We start from the raw sequence: 16,103 nt of genomic DNA on the forward strand, positions 1-16,103 counted from the left end.
AATAATGGATAAAATTTATCTACCAAAAAATGACTGTGCTAGATTAATTTAGCCTCTGTTCTTTGGTAGACTAATATTTTAGACCAAGCTTAGGCAATAATTCACATGTATAGTGTTTTCAATGAAGCTTTGGATAGAAGCACATATGGGAAATTTTTGTTTAAAATGGAAAAGGTAGAGACTAGTACAAAAAGTGCAGGTGGCTCAGAAATTAACCCAGAGGAAGATGATTGAATAATATCTAAAGATTGACTACTTGTTCTTGAAAGGCAAGTACCAATTAAGTTTCTCACTCACCAGCCTTGGGACTATTCTTACATTGTGTTTTCACTGATAAATAGGCACAAGTACGATGGAATGCAATTTGTATACGAAACAAAGTTGACCATCTTTAGATGATCTTAAAAATTGCACTTTGTACTAATTCATCCCACTTCTGTTACTTCAGACTGATGCATGCAAGGACTAAAACAATAAATCCTACTGTAAAGTTAGAGCTTCGCACCTGGCAAGAAGGAAAGACAGTGCCAGATCTCTCTGAAATAAAAGCACAATAAGGTGGTTAGAAATTAAGTGAAATTCTAGAACACATGAGGCAAGGTGTCTCGTTAATGCCACTGCACAAAATGCGAGAAGACTTTATCTAAGTAGTACACCCAGTTCTGGGCATTTGTATTCCAGAAGGACTGTGGGACTAGATGCAGAAAAGGATACTTGAATGACTGTATTCTGAGAGGCAGTTTATTTATCCTACCAAAATGAAGGGCCTTTTTGAGCTTTTTAAGTAAACCAGAGGGCAGAAATTGGTGAGGCAAAAGAACTGCAAGACCAACAATATAATTGGTCCAAGGACGAAACATGCACGTTGTCCGTAAATAAACAGAGATGGAAATTACAAGATTTCCCATCAAGAGAGTTGTGAAATTCTGTGGCAGACTGCTCAAGAAAACATAGGACAGGGAGCAGTAAATAGTTCAAAGATACAGTCTTATTTGTACCTGGAAGATTGTAACAATCCCTCCATGCCAAAGTTAATAATTCTTGAGAACATCTCAAATATTCCAGTTGCCAAAGCCATAGCCAATCTTTTCTGCATCTCATATCTTTCAACTGTGTCAAGAGCCTTGTCCCAAAATAGCTCAGAATTTACTAGGAAGGCTGAGAACTCATTATCTGATGTGGCAAACTGGGGAGAAGTTAAAATACATTTCCAGAGGCAGGTATGGACTTTTTCTTTAGTTCTGATTTATTGCCTAACTTGTTTGTATGTATATATCTATAATGTTAGCAGCCTTATATGAATGAGTGTTATCTGACCATTGCAGTGGCAGTTGCTCTTGTGTTTCTGAATTACCAGGGCACTTAAAAAAACCTTTTGATGCAAGACTGTGTCTAGGATCTTGGGGAAATAGGAGAAGAGAAATACAACAGTTCTTGAACTGCAGATCAGATTTAATCCTCCAAGCTGATACCTGAATGATATAACTGAGATCTAATCCCTGCTGTCCAGTTTCTTCACTAAGTGAGATCATATTATTCCACATTATATCCAAAGTGTTAAATTAGATGTGTTTGTTAGAATTGGGTTGATGTTTAATACATACGTTACTGATCTATTGCCTTTTCACAGATTCTAGCAAAAAAAGTACTAAAAGGTAGCCTACAAAGTTTAAGACTCTCTGTTCCTTTGAAACAGAAATTACATAGCTGAACAAGATCCAGTGGTTTCCGGCACATTTGGTCTTAAAGACAAAAAGCTTAGACAGCCTGCTCTAATCAGGGAGAATTGATGGCTTACATTTGAGAAGGAATATTACCAAACTGGAAAAGTTCTTACACTGCTCCTAGTACCAGGGGAGAAGGGCTGCATAACACTGGAAATGTTTGTCTTTCAGGATTCCCAGCTGTCTTGTATTGACTGCAGGTTTAAAAAATTTCCTCCAGCTTTTATTTTTAGAACACTGTTCTCACTGTGCTGCTCTTTTTCCTCATGTTTTTGTTTATGCTTCCTCAGAAGCAATACCCATTTTAAAAGCCAAGAAAGCAGGGTAAGCTTTATTTTTTAGCAGTTGGAGTGGGAGAAATTCAGCCTCTTGGTGGAAAGTTTAAGCTCTGTGAGTGTGATCAGCCATTTCTAAATACCAGTAGAAGTTCTGGATTGTCAGTTTTCCCTAAATTAGTGCAGTAATCAGCAGATCTGACCTCTCTAAAATAATGTTCAAAGGATTCATTATGTAATTTGGTCTACAGCACATTACTTAGCTTGGAAACAATTATTTTAGAAGGTGTTTGATCTTGATCCACTTACTAAAAAAAAAAAAACAAAAAAAAAACCCACACTTACATTTACAAAAGGGAATAAGAAAGTTTTTAAGAAGTTCTGAAATAATTTAGTTTGTTTCCTATGTTATTCTTGCAAGTATTTATGCTCCGTAACTGAGAAAAGTGGGAGGAAAAGACGATCAGAATATGCTGACTACAACCATAGTTTTCCAGCAGTGTGTGTTGTACCATGGAAGTAGTTGAGAACTTCCTTCCTCTGCTCGTTTGTGTTTGTTTGGATAACACATTTAATAGAAGTGGCTATTAGGAGTTTCACCACTTCTGGAAGGGATGGTCAACTGGGAAAGTTATATATGTGAAATACAGGATACCCCCATTTGCTGACTCCCCTAGTTTTTTCCAGACACTTTGGCACATATCTAATGACTACCTTCATTTTCTGTTTGTTGCCTGAAAGCTCAAAGGGGAGACAGAGATTTCATTTAGTCTCAATACTCATTTTACAGTCTGGGACTTTTTTCCGGATCCAATTAAGTGCAGTGGAAGGGTGTGTAAAGTAGCAGTGTTGCTAACACTTCCACTGTGCAATTACATTGTACCGAAAGCCCTATCTCCTAATGTGCTTTGCTATTAGAATAAAACAACAGTTCTGTCAATGAAAAATTTTCCTGACTAACTACACAAGAATATTACTTATGTAGTGCTACTAAAAGCCCTCCTGTCACTTTTGTGGTGGTATGTCAAACAGCAGTCCACGCCAGTCTTCCCCAGACTGATGGGCTCTTTGATGAAACTCAGTACCTTGAGGTGGCCTGTTCTGTTTTCTGTTCCATTTTACTTTGTGTGCTAAGTAAACTGTTACTGGATCAATGCCTGCACCTTCTGTCTAGACTTCAGCTTCATTAGAAAGCAATTAATAAGGCTTACACTTGGAACTTTCCCACCATTGCTTTCTTCAGAGGCTAATCGTATCTCTCCTAAAGGGCAGTTTCTTTGTTCTTCTTGCTTTATCTGATATTGTTAAGCTTAGCTTTCCCAGAACATTAATAATATGTTTACAGAGATTTTTTTTTTTGTCCTACGCCAGGTCAAGTGCTTTTCCCAATTACTACCATTGTAATTGGGATGACCAAGATTTTTGACACACTGCTAGCTGTGAAGTCATTTTAATAAAGTTTTGAAAATGTTGGTGTGAGCACTCATGAAAATTCAGAGTTGGCAGAGGATAAGGTGCTTTATCTCTTGGGAAGCTCATCATAATCCTGACAGAAAAGTAAGGGCTGAAAATCACACATAATTTTGGACAAGCTAGTAGTTTAAATTCACTTTGTAGTTCATTTCCATTGCAATGTTGTCATCACATTATGCTAAAGACGACCTAAATCAGAGATCTATAAGAGTTATATTGGTTCTGCTTTAATCTTAATATGATGGTGTGCTTTACGTCTTCAAAAAAGAGGATTTGTTCTTTTGTGAGAACTCCAATATTTTCTTATTTCTTTTTCAAAAAGACAAAAGAAAAAAGCTTCAGAAAAATCTATGTACTTAGAAGATCTATGTGACTGTAAGATACTCAGTTTCCAGCAGATATTAAAATTCTGCTGCATCTTCTCCTGGCTTCCTAAGGGAAATCCTAAGAACAATGGTAAGAAATGAGGTCTGCTTCCTCAGTTTTGCATTTTTGTCCAGGTTTGTAAGAGGAGAGAAACTAGACCAACCTTACTGTTAGTTAATATAAGTTCTCACTGTGTGTGTTTGGATGTTTAGGGACTTCTGGGTGATCGAGGGCCTCCAGGGCCACAAGGCCCCAAAGGAGTTGAGGTAAGATGGAAAAATTATCCAATCAAGAGATTATGCTTAAAAGAAAAAGTTGTGAGGGATAAGAGGGTTAGACAGCAATGGTTAGGTGTTTATGGTGGTGTCATGCAAAATTTCAAGTTTCTTTTGCATTTTGGCAGGTGTTGCAAAGAGGTTTTAGCAACCTTACAGGGCTGCACATCCATTATGTGGTTTATTTTAGTTATTTCAGTGGAATCTCAGATAATATGTGTCCAGAGCCAGATGTGGTTGTAATTGAAATCGCTTGTAATTGAAAAGGTTGTGTACCACTTCCTCCAAAACCTGGAGAAAATATTCCATATTGAGGAGGATCAGTGAACCATAAAATGATCACAGCATGACATCCTGGCACAGCATTGATACAAATCCATGCTTTAATATAACCGTGTAATGGGTGAACCCTGAAGAGTTAACAGTGCAGTTCCCCATCATTGCGTAATTATATCAGTGCACTGCACAGCAGAGGCACACTGTCTCATTTCTTGTCTTACACACCTGACGAGCCTGACCCCCAGCCTCCCTCCATCCCTGAGAAAAGACAAGGATAAACCCTGGCCAGATGGCTTGGGTAGCTTAGTGGCTGTGCCATAGCAATGTGGAAGAGAAAAGCAGGAATGTTCCTACTGCTTTTATAGTCATGAAGAGTCAAATGTTGCTAGAAGGGAGTAACTGCAGGGCAGACAGAGAAGTTGACCCATCATTGCTGAGTCTCTCCCTGCTTAAAATTGTGAAAATACCACTTCAATGGTATGTATACCAACAGTTTCACAGCCTTTCTGGCTGCATCTGGTGACTACATAGGGCATGGTTTTCTGGCTAATGAATTTGTCTGAAATCAGATTAGTCTCTCTTACAGTGTTTCTATCAGACTTGGACTCATACAAACACCTATGAAGCAAATTTAAGATGATATAATAAATACAAACAGTTATCTGCAGACTTTCTTTTTTAAAGCTAGACTTGGCATGAAGGTTATTGAAGTCCTGATTTCTTCTAGGGAGAAGTAGGACCAGCTGGACCTATTGGAGGAGTCGGCCCAAGAGTAAGTATAAGTAATTTTGTTAGGGCAGACTATTTTTCAGGAGAAGTACTGCTTTAAAAGGTAAATTTACTGTGAGAAGTAACCATGTTAAAGTGGCTTCTCCTGAATAAATATGTCTCTTTCCTCAGCACATGCTCCAAGCAGAGCTGGGAGGAGAAATGGTTTTCCATACGAAGGATTTGAAAGAAAATCATAGCCATGGTGCACAAAATAAAATTCTTGAAAAGGAAAGAGTCAATAACAAACTGCTTATGGTGCTTTTCTGAGACAGATGAAACCACCAGGCACTTCCTAGGGACTGAACCAGCTGATATATCAAAATATTTAAATTGGGGAAGAACCCACCATGAGACTTAGCTCACAGGGAAAAATATAAAGGACTGATGCTTTAAGGAATTATTTTCAAACTGATCTGGTAGACAGTTGCTGAAAACAGTAAAGCTGGTCACAACACTGTGCTGACATGTTTTAAAAGATAAAAGTTTAAAACTAACAACCAATTTTCTTAGTTATAAAAATGTACTAGTGTCTAAGAGTATTTTAGTGGACTTGAAGCTTATTTTTAGAAAAATTATAAGCTAAAAATTAATACTAGCCTGCACTAGGGGCTACGGGAGTGTCTCTAAGTGTATTGAAAGCAATATGATCTTCTGCCTTTACTTGATTTGCTTGTGTGGTAATCATTTTGAATGGTCTTGGTCTTTGAATGCTTGGTCTTAATTTTGAATGACTTTCCATTTCTTGCATGAACTTGGGAAAGTCTTTCCCATTGTTTCCTGGTTCTAGAGTGGATATATTCCATGTCATTTTTTCCTGCTCAGTAGCTAGTTAAAGCTGGGAGTTTGCTTTCTGTTAGAAATAATATTAAAATGGTTATTTGCTACATGGGTTAGGTGTTTAAAAAACAAACAAAAAAACCCAACCCCCCCTTTTTTTTTTTGGCTAAGGAAAACATGCAAAAAATTGAACAGAATTTCAAAACACTTTGTGACTCAGTTCAATATTCAGTTATCTGCCTGAGCTTCTGCCAAGAGCTTCATGGAAATTTTTATTTTGGCTGCATCATACTTTGAGTCTCCTCCTTGGGCAGGGCTTCATGGCTGGACAGCATCTCCCATGTTGTGCTGTGGCAATTGGAAAAGAAGATACTGCAGTGGGTGATTCATGGGCAATGAGATACCTACCTTCATGTTCTCTGCATCACCGGGCATGCACAGGCCGCCATCAGCTGGTGTCAAAGTGACCCAAGAGGAAAAATTTTTGTGTAACCTAGCAAACTGAAATATTTTTAATCTATTTTGGGTCAGTTTGACCTAAATTGTTTTGGTTTTGATTTCTCTCAGTGGGAAATGTGCACACCATTGGCATGTCTTGTGGCTCCCTGGTTTCTCTCTCTCACAACAAGCTGTTGAGAGAAGAATGTGTGGAGCTGAGGTGAGCCCCAGAGTTGCTGTCTCCAGACGTTTTTTAGTAGCTTGCTGGCTAACATCCCCTCCTGAAATGAGAGGTAGGGGAAATGGGAATTTTGCTTGATGGGGAGCCCTGCCTGTTTTTCGCCTTCATCCCAGGGCTCATCTGCTCTCACCTGGATTCTGTGGCTTCTGTTGGCTCCAGCTGTTTCACAGCTCGAGGCCAACTTGTTCGCACTGCTGCTCTGAACTCTGCTCCCATCTCTGCTTTTCCTTGCTTCTTTACTCCCGCTTGTAACATAGACTGTGTGATTACATCGGAGAGAGAGAGTCCCAATCATGAAGTTGTTAAATCTGATATAGTTTAGCAGGACTGAGTCAGTAAGCTGCTGAACACATCTGTCTTTTTAAATGATGCTTGCTTGATTGCAATTTCGCATTCATTTGATTTACATAGGCTTTGTTTCCATTTTCCATTAAAGGAGTTTAAAAAAGTAAATGCTATCAAAATTGTGTTGTCACTGTACTAATTACATAGCCATGGGGGCAGGGGAGGTCTCCGAGAGGGACCTGAAGAAGTGGTCTAGCCATGCATGGCCCTGAGGCACCATCAGCTGTCAACTATGCCTTTAGCTGACAGATGTGTCTCTAACTTGTTTTTTGCAGCCTCCAGGGTTGGGGTTTCTTCATTCTCCTTGGCAATCTGCTTCAGTCCTTTGGCTGTTTTACAGACGATTTTTCTAATGTCTAGCCTTTCTATCTGAAAGTCTTGCCTGTGTCTTTCTCACTACAACCTTGCTTCCTGTCCTACGGACCTTATTTGTAGGCATGGTGAATAGGTTAGTCCTCTTTTCAGCCACTGTTACCCTGACTTTCTTAGGGTTTGCCTAAACTAGGCAAAGTATCCTTGTAGGTGATATATGGTAAACCCTTGATTATTCTTATGAAACTGTTCTAGTTTTCTCTTGACAGTAATGGAGCAGGTTTCTAGTGCTTCTGGAATTCTTCATCTCTTCTACTGTGTAGTATTCAGGTAAAAGTGTTCAGCCCCAGTTTAGACACGCACCAAGCCAGCAGCCATAAATTTTCACCTCAGTTCTCCCCCCCCGCCTTGTTTCTAACATTTGCTTTAAAAAACGTGCATGAGACCAAAAACCCCTGGGTCCCACCTGAACAATGCTGCCAGCAAAATAGATCATCCTCTACTGGAACAGAATGTGAATATGAACCTGCACTCCAGTTCCCAGGTCCCAGCTTGGAAAAGAATTCCCGTATGTCTAAAACATCTGCAGCCAAAACTGAGGATGCTTCCCCACTTACTCAGGATATATCTCAGGTTCCACAGAGCTCAGCCTGTTTGAACTTAGGAAGAGGTTTTTGAGCTGAATCTGATCACACAATCCGATTTTTTTCATTCATTCCTTTCAAAAACTTTCCACCTATTTATTCTATTCCAAAGTCAAATACTTACATTCTCTTAAATTAATCCTTCTAAATAAAAAATGCTGGTTTTTTTAGTATTTCTTTATTTGTCCTGTGAAAATACAGTAGATGCCACATTAAAGAAGCAACTCTGTTTACTCAGTTTCCTCCCAATTAACTCTCTTTCTCAAAGGCTATCCAAATATTAACACTGTAACTGTCAGTGTAGCTCAGCTCAGTCAGTGCAAGCATTGGTGCATTTTATGTTTTTGTATCTTCATTTTTGGAGCAGAAAATGCCTTTGGGGGGGGGGAGGGAGATTGTGTTAAGAATGTAAAAAGGAATTGTGAGTTGATTCCTTCCTGAGATACATATGTAAAACAGAAGCTAGAATTTATGTAGTCATAAGGTGAGCAGTTCCTCCTGAAGACGGAGGAAAGTGCTTTCAAAGCTGCCCCACTCCACCAGTGCAGTATTTTCTGAAGGTGGCATATGTCTTCCTGTGAGCTGCAGGCATGTGAGGAGCTTGTGGAGGCATGGGAATAGAGTGATGGTGAGAGATATTTATATTAAAACATATGCGCCTGTATCAACCCATCGTAAGGCGAAAGGAAGCACAGGTCGTTGCTGCTTCCTGAAAGGGAAGGGCAGAACTTTCAGCTAATATTTTAGGAAAGAGACATTTCATTTGGGAATAGCCTGCCCTGGAAGAGTAATTTTCTCAGGGGTTTGCAAGCAGGAAAGCAGCCATCCCTAGTTTAACCTTCTGTCAGTGGCTTTTCCTTGATGTGTAATTTACAGTTGTATTGCATTTCTGTTTAAAGCCAAATCTGTATGTTTCAAATTGCTTTACCAGTTAAATCCACTTGTTCCATTTTCTCATCAACTTGCATCTGTTGTGTGTCCTTTGCAGCTAGTACATAGCTGGGGTACTACAGCCAGGAAAGTTGTAACTCCAATTCAGTTCTGATAGGACTAAAATTATCAAGGTAGTTAATAGTGGCCACTAGTTTTCTTTCAATGGATTTAGTTTAAAACATTTTTATGTTACAGTTTTGCTCTCTAGAAAGACTTTAATGTTCTTTGCAGCAAAGTAGTTAAACAGCATGTAGTAACCTGCAGAAGCCCATCGCCTGTTCTTTTCTAAGCCTTGTGGAAAGACATGACTTGCTTTATCTGGGTGTCTCAGAACTTCTCTTCACTATCTTTTCTCCCTGCATTCCTGGCTGTGCCATGTTTTAATCCATTGGCAAAAACAAAAGTCTGTTCCTAAAGCAGTGATATTTGTTGGAACTTGTAGGGTAAAACAAAATCACTTGGGCAGAGAGAGAACGAGAGAGATAAAAAGGATTAATATGAGAAGTCATGGAACCTGCTAAGACAATATAATTTTAAGCCATATAGAGAATTTGTCAGATGCCCAGAAACTAACATACCCATTGTGCTCTGAAAGACAGGCACAGAGCAGCCAGAGCAAGAGAGCCAAATGGAAAAATCCCATCTTTTTTGAAGAAATCTGTTTGTTATCTATTGCTTTAGTTGCTCTTGTCTCAGGACAGCTGATGTGGAAAGGAAAGCTCTCATTACAGAGTCCTGTCATTGCAATTATTCAGTCTGCTGGAACAGCAGCTGATAATTTCCTTTTAGCAGAAATCTGCAACTTTTTGTTACTGAATCATTAAAATGTTGAATTAATTTTCTTTTTTCTAGTTGTCAGGCTTCAGTGATCTCATTAGAAAATTGCTAAAGGGCCAGATCCAGTCCATCAGACCTTTACTTTTGGACTAGGGTCTTTGCCTCAGATAACCAAATGGTTAGGCCATGAAGAGGAAGTAAAGTATACTTGGAGGGAAAATGACCTCCTAAAAGTGAGACATAATTAAGTTATAAACATCTAATTGAAAGTTCAGGAGAAAAGCATTCTGGTTTTTACGCCTTTGTGGGTCTGTGTGAGTGACAACAGAGAGGGGGATGTATTTCATAAAATGCTTCAAAGATCTCGTCACTTCATGGCCTCCTGCTCTGATTGATGTTGCTGTATTTCTTCCAGGTAGCAATGTGTTATTAACTGAGTATCACACCAACAAGGTCTATCAGCAGAAAAATGCTAGTGGAGAGAGATGAGGCTTAAAATAATCAATTTGATTAACAAAGAGGAGAGGATATTTGAGCTGATTTTGTCTGGTTGAGGAAGGACAGTTATGACACCAGTCCCTGAAGTCTAATCATCAAATTCTGTTAGCGTGAGTCCCTGTTCTGCTGGAATTAGCCAGGAGAGAACGTGACTTTGCCTTTTCTTTGTCTCTTTAATATGTTTTTTTAAAGTGAAACTGAAATGTGTTTGATTCTTGGATTGTGACTGTTTTTCCTCAGTGTTAACCGCTATAAGAGTTAATACAGGTTCTGCTTACTGTGCTAGTATTTGCTGTAATAATCAACAGTGTATTTTCAGATGTGGATTTATAAATACACTAGCTTCAAATGTTGGTATTAAATATTACCAAACTGTACATTTTTGAGTGCACATATTTTGATAATTTTATACCAATTTTTGTATTTCTCTTTTAAAAATTAAATATTTACAATATTTTATTCTAATCATTATTTTAGGGAAAGCCAGGACAGACAGGTTATGTAGGTGATCCTGGACCGGAAGGTTTAAAGGTGAGTGATGGTTTTATGTATGAAATAAAATGTGTTTGGAGTATCAACTGTGTACAATTATACACTGCTATATACAGTGGCATGCCAGTGAAAGGATATGAGTACGCATGCTTCCATATAATATAAATGTATATCATACTGGTGATTCGGCTTTCTTGCAAGATCCCATTTTGGAAAAGAAGGAAATTATGCAGCTCTAGGAGACAGGGATATGTGAGCAAAGACAGCACCTGCTAAAATGAGATCTAGCTGCCTGGGGATGTGAGGGTGGCTGGGCCTGCGGGCAACAAGGGATCCAGGGCAGTTCCTGCACTGGCAGGACTTTGGGAGTTTGAGGGGGAATGCGATGAAGTGCTGCAATTTGAAAGAGGAGCTTGTGGCAGCAGAATTTTTCAGTGCTGAGTTGCAATCTGATTAAACAGTACCCAAATCACTGTTTATCAGGGCACTGAGATTATAGTCATAGGCAGATAATTTATAACGTGTATACACCCAGCTTCCACTTATAAAATACATAGCAAAATATTCCGGAGTTACATAGCATGGCTTGCAGTGTTATTAAGGAGAACAGAATTAATTAGCCTAATACTTAATGCCAGTTCCAAGCTTTTGGGGGGAGGGGGAGAAGTTTGTTAAAAAGTCATTCAAATGTCAATTTTTCCTAATATTTCATAATGAAATTAAAGTTATCAATAGTGTGCACAGGTAACATTTACTTTTGAAGCAGTTGTGAAATAATGAAGGTAATTTGCTGAAAGGAAGATGTAAATAAATTCATTCATTTATACTATTTGCTGACTTAATGTATTTAGTGAACCACTTAATACATAGTTTTCATTTTTGTGGGCAAGTCCTAAATACATTAGGACAGTGCTTACATCTTTTTACAAAATCAAAATTAGCCACTGACAAAATTAAATTTTTCCTGGTTGCTTTATTTTAGCTTTTAAAGTTTTAACTGGCAGATGTAATTTAGAAAATAAAGAGGCTCCTAGGAAAATAGAGGACTTTAATATACACATATGAAAGAAATTACTTTTCTGATGAACTACATCATCTGTTTTCTACATTTAACAGGGAGAACAAGGAGACCAAGGAAACCTTGGAAAAACTGGTGAAGCAGTAAGCTTGAATTCTCTTTCTGGTTTTATTTTTAATTCTATGTTTATTTGAGAGTGGATGAGTAATTTGTTGCAGTAAGTTTCTGATGACGTTTGCCTTTCTTTGAAGCTGTAGTATGTTGGCTATACCACTGTGGTCTTTCAGAATCATACTATTTAAAGAAATTCCCCATTTCAAGTATTTTCCAGAGTTAATTCTGCTTTTTTCCTAATAGGTTGAGTGAACATCACAGGTACTTGTAGGGATCTTCCAAAGCACGTTCGAGTAAATGAATGAGTGATCCTTTACCAGTGAAATAGTTTGAGAGTCTACGTTTAGCCTGAGATGTATTTTGCAGACTTGTTCTGTCTGTCCTCCATACAATCACAGAGCTCAAGGTGACCTTGAGGTGACACGTAGTCCATCCTCTACTGCCTAGGCAGGATCAGTTATCTTTATATCATGCCTGACAAATATTTGGATAACCAGTTATTAAAAAGCTCCAAGAATTAAGGCTCCATGACCTGCAGGCAGCCCAGGACTTCCCTGTCTTTATTTTTAAAAAGTTCTTCCAATTGTGTAACCTGACTCCCTTCTGCTGGAAACAGCATTTTACAAATGATGGTTGTTATTGTGTGCCTCCTTCATTCTTTCTTTTCGGGCTAAATAGTCCCAATTCACTTAGCCTTCCATGTTTTCAAGATAATTTAAGTCACATTCTTACTCTTCTGTAGACCGTTTACAATTCATCTAAACATCTGTGACTCCAGCTTACTGCCCAAACTGTTCAGACTGCTGAGAGAAAGGAAAAATTGCTTCTTACAAGCCATATTCTTGCATACACATCCCCATTTTTGCAATAGCTTGTAGTTATTCGGTTTGTGATCCACAGTCTCCAATCCTTGTTTTTTAAAGTCATTATCTTTCCCAGTTCTTCTTCCAGGTGCTTTTTTAGTTGATAATTATCACTTAAACATACTGCCTTGCAATTATCTCTGCTTAATTTCATCCCTTGCTCTTTTGTATTTTTAACTTTTGTCTGCGAATTATGAGCAGGTGTGAGCTTGAGCTTGAGTTACCCAGATGTTGCATAGAACATGACCAAATCAGTTTTGTTTCTTGAGTTAATGTATGCCAAGGAGAGATACTGTACTGTTGTGGTTTAACCCCAGCCGGCAACTAAGCACCATGCAGCCGCTCGCTCACTCCTCCCCAGTGGGATGGGGGAGAGAATCAGAAGAAGAATCTTCTTCTTCCCCAGCTTTATATACTGAGCATGACGTCATATGGTATGGAATAGCCCTTTGGTCAGTTTGGATCAACTATCTTGGCTGTGCCCCCTCCCAGCTTCTTGTGCACCTGGCAGAGCATGGGAAGCTGAAAAGCCCTTGACTAGTGCAGCAACAACTAAAACGTCAGTATGTTACCAACACTGTTTTCAGCACAAATCCAAAACATAGCCCCATACTAGCTACTATAAAGAAAATTATCTCAGCTGAAACCAGGACATGTACACTGGTTTGGGTCATTTCTGTACTATTCACGTAAACTCTGTTCAACTTAGCAGTCAGAGTGAGCTCCCCATTGTCTGCAAAATACCAAGCAGACATACCCCAGACAGCTCATCAAATGGTTGGATACTGCTGAAATTTTCAGAACTGCTTGGAAGTCAAGTCCAGTTCCTCTGTGCACTCTGAAGACTCTGTGCTCCAGGGAAGGGGACTGAGAAGCTGGACTCTCAGTCAGTTAAAAGTATCTGTTTAGACAGGAACTGATAATGCTTTATAATGCCATAAGGTCCACTTAAAAGTCAGCCAGCATATCTCTAAACAAAGCGACTATGCTTAGCAGCAGCTTGATCCGTAGCTTTCTTCAGCAGTTTATACATAGCAAAACCTTCATTTTGTTAGGTTGTAATCAGAGCTGTAAAGCAATAGTTTACTTTTCCTTATACCTTTTTTTTATATGGAGTTTTTTATATTACTGGAGTTTTTTATATTACTGAATTATTAGGGCAAACATGGATGAGTACTGGGGAAGGAGGATGCCACAGTAGAGAATGGGTAGGACATCATAACACTATGTTGCTTTTATGGAGAGATGTAGAAATTACCCCTTATGGGGACACAGTAATATAATCTCCTGTCCATTCAACCAGCATTTCTCTGATGACATTATACTTGCTCTTTTTTTTCCCCAACAGTGTGCAAAATGAAGCTTTTATTACGTATAAATTCTGTTTTTCAGTCTGTAACATGTTAAGGAAAATTGATAGCATTTACTCTGTTGTACAGTGCCACATGCACCAAAATCCTCAACAAAAGAGAAAGCTAAGCTCAGTCTTAAATCAGTACATTAATAATAGTGCATAAAATGGTCACAGAAGCTAGTTACTTAACCTTAAGTTTCTGGATTTGTCATGGGCTTTGTTTTGCTCCTCAGTGAACTTGAATTCAGTGCACATATTTTCTACAACTCAGATATTTTGTACGAACATAATAGCATTCACCACTAAATGAGCTCCATTCTAATCAAATGCGATATTCACTAGCTCAAATCTATAATCAATGATTATATGTTGCAATGATTATTAATAAAATAATCATACTAACTACCTAACTGTAGTCAGGGCCAAGCTGCAAGAATAAAATAATAAAAATATTCTTTGTGCCAAAAGAGGGGATGTTGCAGCCCTGTTACAGTGGTATAAAGAAAGATAATTATGGCCCATCGTTAATTACCACTTCCCACACTTGCTGTTTGGAGAATTTGCATATGATACAGGATGACATGAGATACCTGAGAACTGAAGTGGTTTATAAGCTATTGAGAAATACTCTTTATTTTTACTTGTGGATTGTAGAATGCCTTCTGCTTTATTTACAGGCATTTTAATCAAATGAGCTTCATAGGCCCTTGATCCTATTACATTACCTTTGTATTATCTGGCAGCAGAGGACTAATGCCCACTACATGGTCTTTAGGGGGATAATATATATTATCTTGTGGTTAAGGCCAATGGTAAAACACCAAGAGCAAGAGACAGCCTATCAAACACACTCAGCAGAACTCCCAGGGAGACCTTTCAAAATCCCTTCTCTTCACTTTATTCAACACTGTAATCTGTAACAGTTAAGCTAAGCTCTTCCAAAGTAAATTGAAAAGTACTAGCAGGAAGAGGATGGTTTTTCCTCGTATGCAGAACATGGTTTTCCAGATGTGTGTCCTGATGCAAAATATTTACTTCTGTACACTTTGGCCGCAGTTTTTACTTCCAGCTTCTCACCAGCTTCTGTTTGTAACGAGTAATTTTTCTTTTCCTTGGTGTGCAGAGAGAATCCAAACTTCCTAATTCACAGATCAGTTCACTCCCTGCTATTCAGTATTGGCTCTGGTGGCATACATGATGACTCCAGGACATCTCTGGAACCAAACATGCACACAAAAAAAAAAAAAAAAAAAAAATTTAAAAACAAAAGACAAAGTACAAGAGCAAAGTACAAATGCAACTAGCTGCTGTGACAGATTTTGAGATGGAGCCCAAAAGACGGTGTGGAGCAAGGCATCTGTCGTTATTGATGCCTTGTGAAGTTTGTGTTACCAGATGCTTGGTGACACCAAATACAAAGAGGATTTGTACAAATAGCACTAAACAATGTGTAATTACTGTACAATTTATTTAATAGTAAAGGCAAAGGGAAAGATAAGTTACAAAAAAGTTGATAGGAAGGGCAATGTCTAATAAAATTCTGTGTGTATGGCTTCTTCCTTCTGCACCACCCCCTGCTTTGGCTTATCTATTTTTTGTTGTTTATTAATGATCTTTATTGACTGAGTTCTTCAAATTACAGAATATGATGTATGCTTTTAAGCCCACGGTTAAAATACACGATACTGGTTTTTTAGCAATGAGGAATCCATCACAGTAGTCCAGTTCTCCAAAAGAAAACTAGTGCATTTCCTGAATAAACTGTCAAAAGAAGCAATTTTACAATAATAAATCCTGTAAATGTTGATTTCATAGCAAATTATGACATGAAGCACATGTGCGCATCTGCTGTTGATACCAAAGGGTTGCACCAATATTTTTCTTCTGTTTCTTTCCATTTTTTTACTTTTCCTGGTATCATCTGTCTTCTGTCTTTGACTAATACATCTGTCATTGCTGCCTGAGGTGCCAAAATAGTTATTGCTCTTCCAGGTCAAGTACTGCTTAATATCTGCTTAGAAAAATACAGATGGCAACTGTACACAAGCAGGGAATTTTCAACAGCAGGAGACTGGACCATAATGCTTGGTTATTCAGTCTAGTAAGATGGGATATGTGCTGAAATACAGCTTTG

At 38.4% G+C, this 16,103-nt stretch overlaps 1 protein-coding gene across 4 annotated transcripts in view; it reads left to right on the top strand.

Annotated features, from left to right (window-relative positions):
- Positions 1-16,103, top strand: part of COL24A1 (collagen type XXIV alpha 1 chain) — a 155,013-nt gene that overhangs the window by 72,888 nt on the left and 66,022 nt on the right. For all 4 annotated transcript variants that reach the window (XM_075508461.1, XM_075508463.1, XM_075508462.1 and 1 more), the window contains 4 exons: positions 4,051-4,104; positions 5,120-5,164; positions 10,606-10,659; positions 11,737-11,781. In XM_075508461.1, the coding sequence (XP_075364576.1) occupies positions 4,051-4,104; positions 5,120-5,164; positions 10,606-10,659; positions 11,737-11,781 (198 nt within the window). The remainder of the gene's footprint in view (positions 1-4,050; positions 4,105-5,119; positions 5,165-10,605; positions 10,660-11,736; positions 11,782-16,103) is intronic.

The sequence above is a fragment of the Mycteria americana genome, chromosome 7 (genome assembly GCF_035582795.1).
Source record: "Mycteria americana isolate JAX WOST 10 ecotype Jacksonville Zoo and Gardens chromosome 7, USCA_MyAme_1.0, whole genome shotgun sequence".
NCBI classification, from domain to species: Eukaryota; Metazoa; Chordata; class Aves; order Ciconiiformes; family Ciconiidae; genus Mycteria; species Mycteria americana.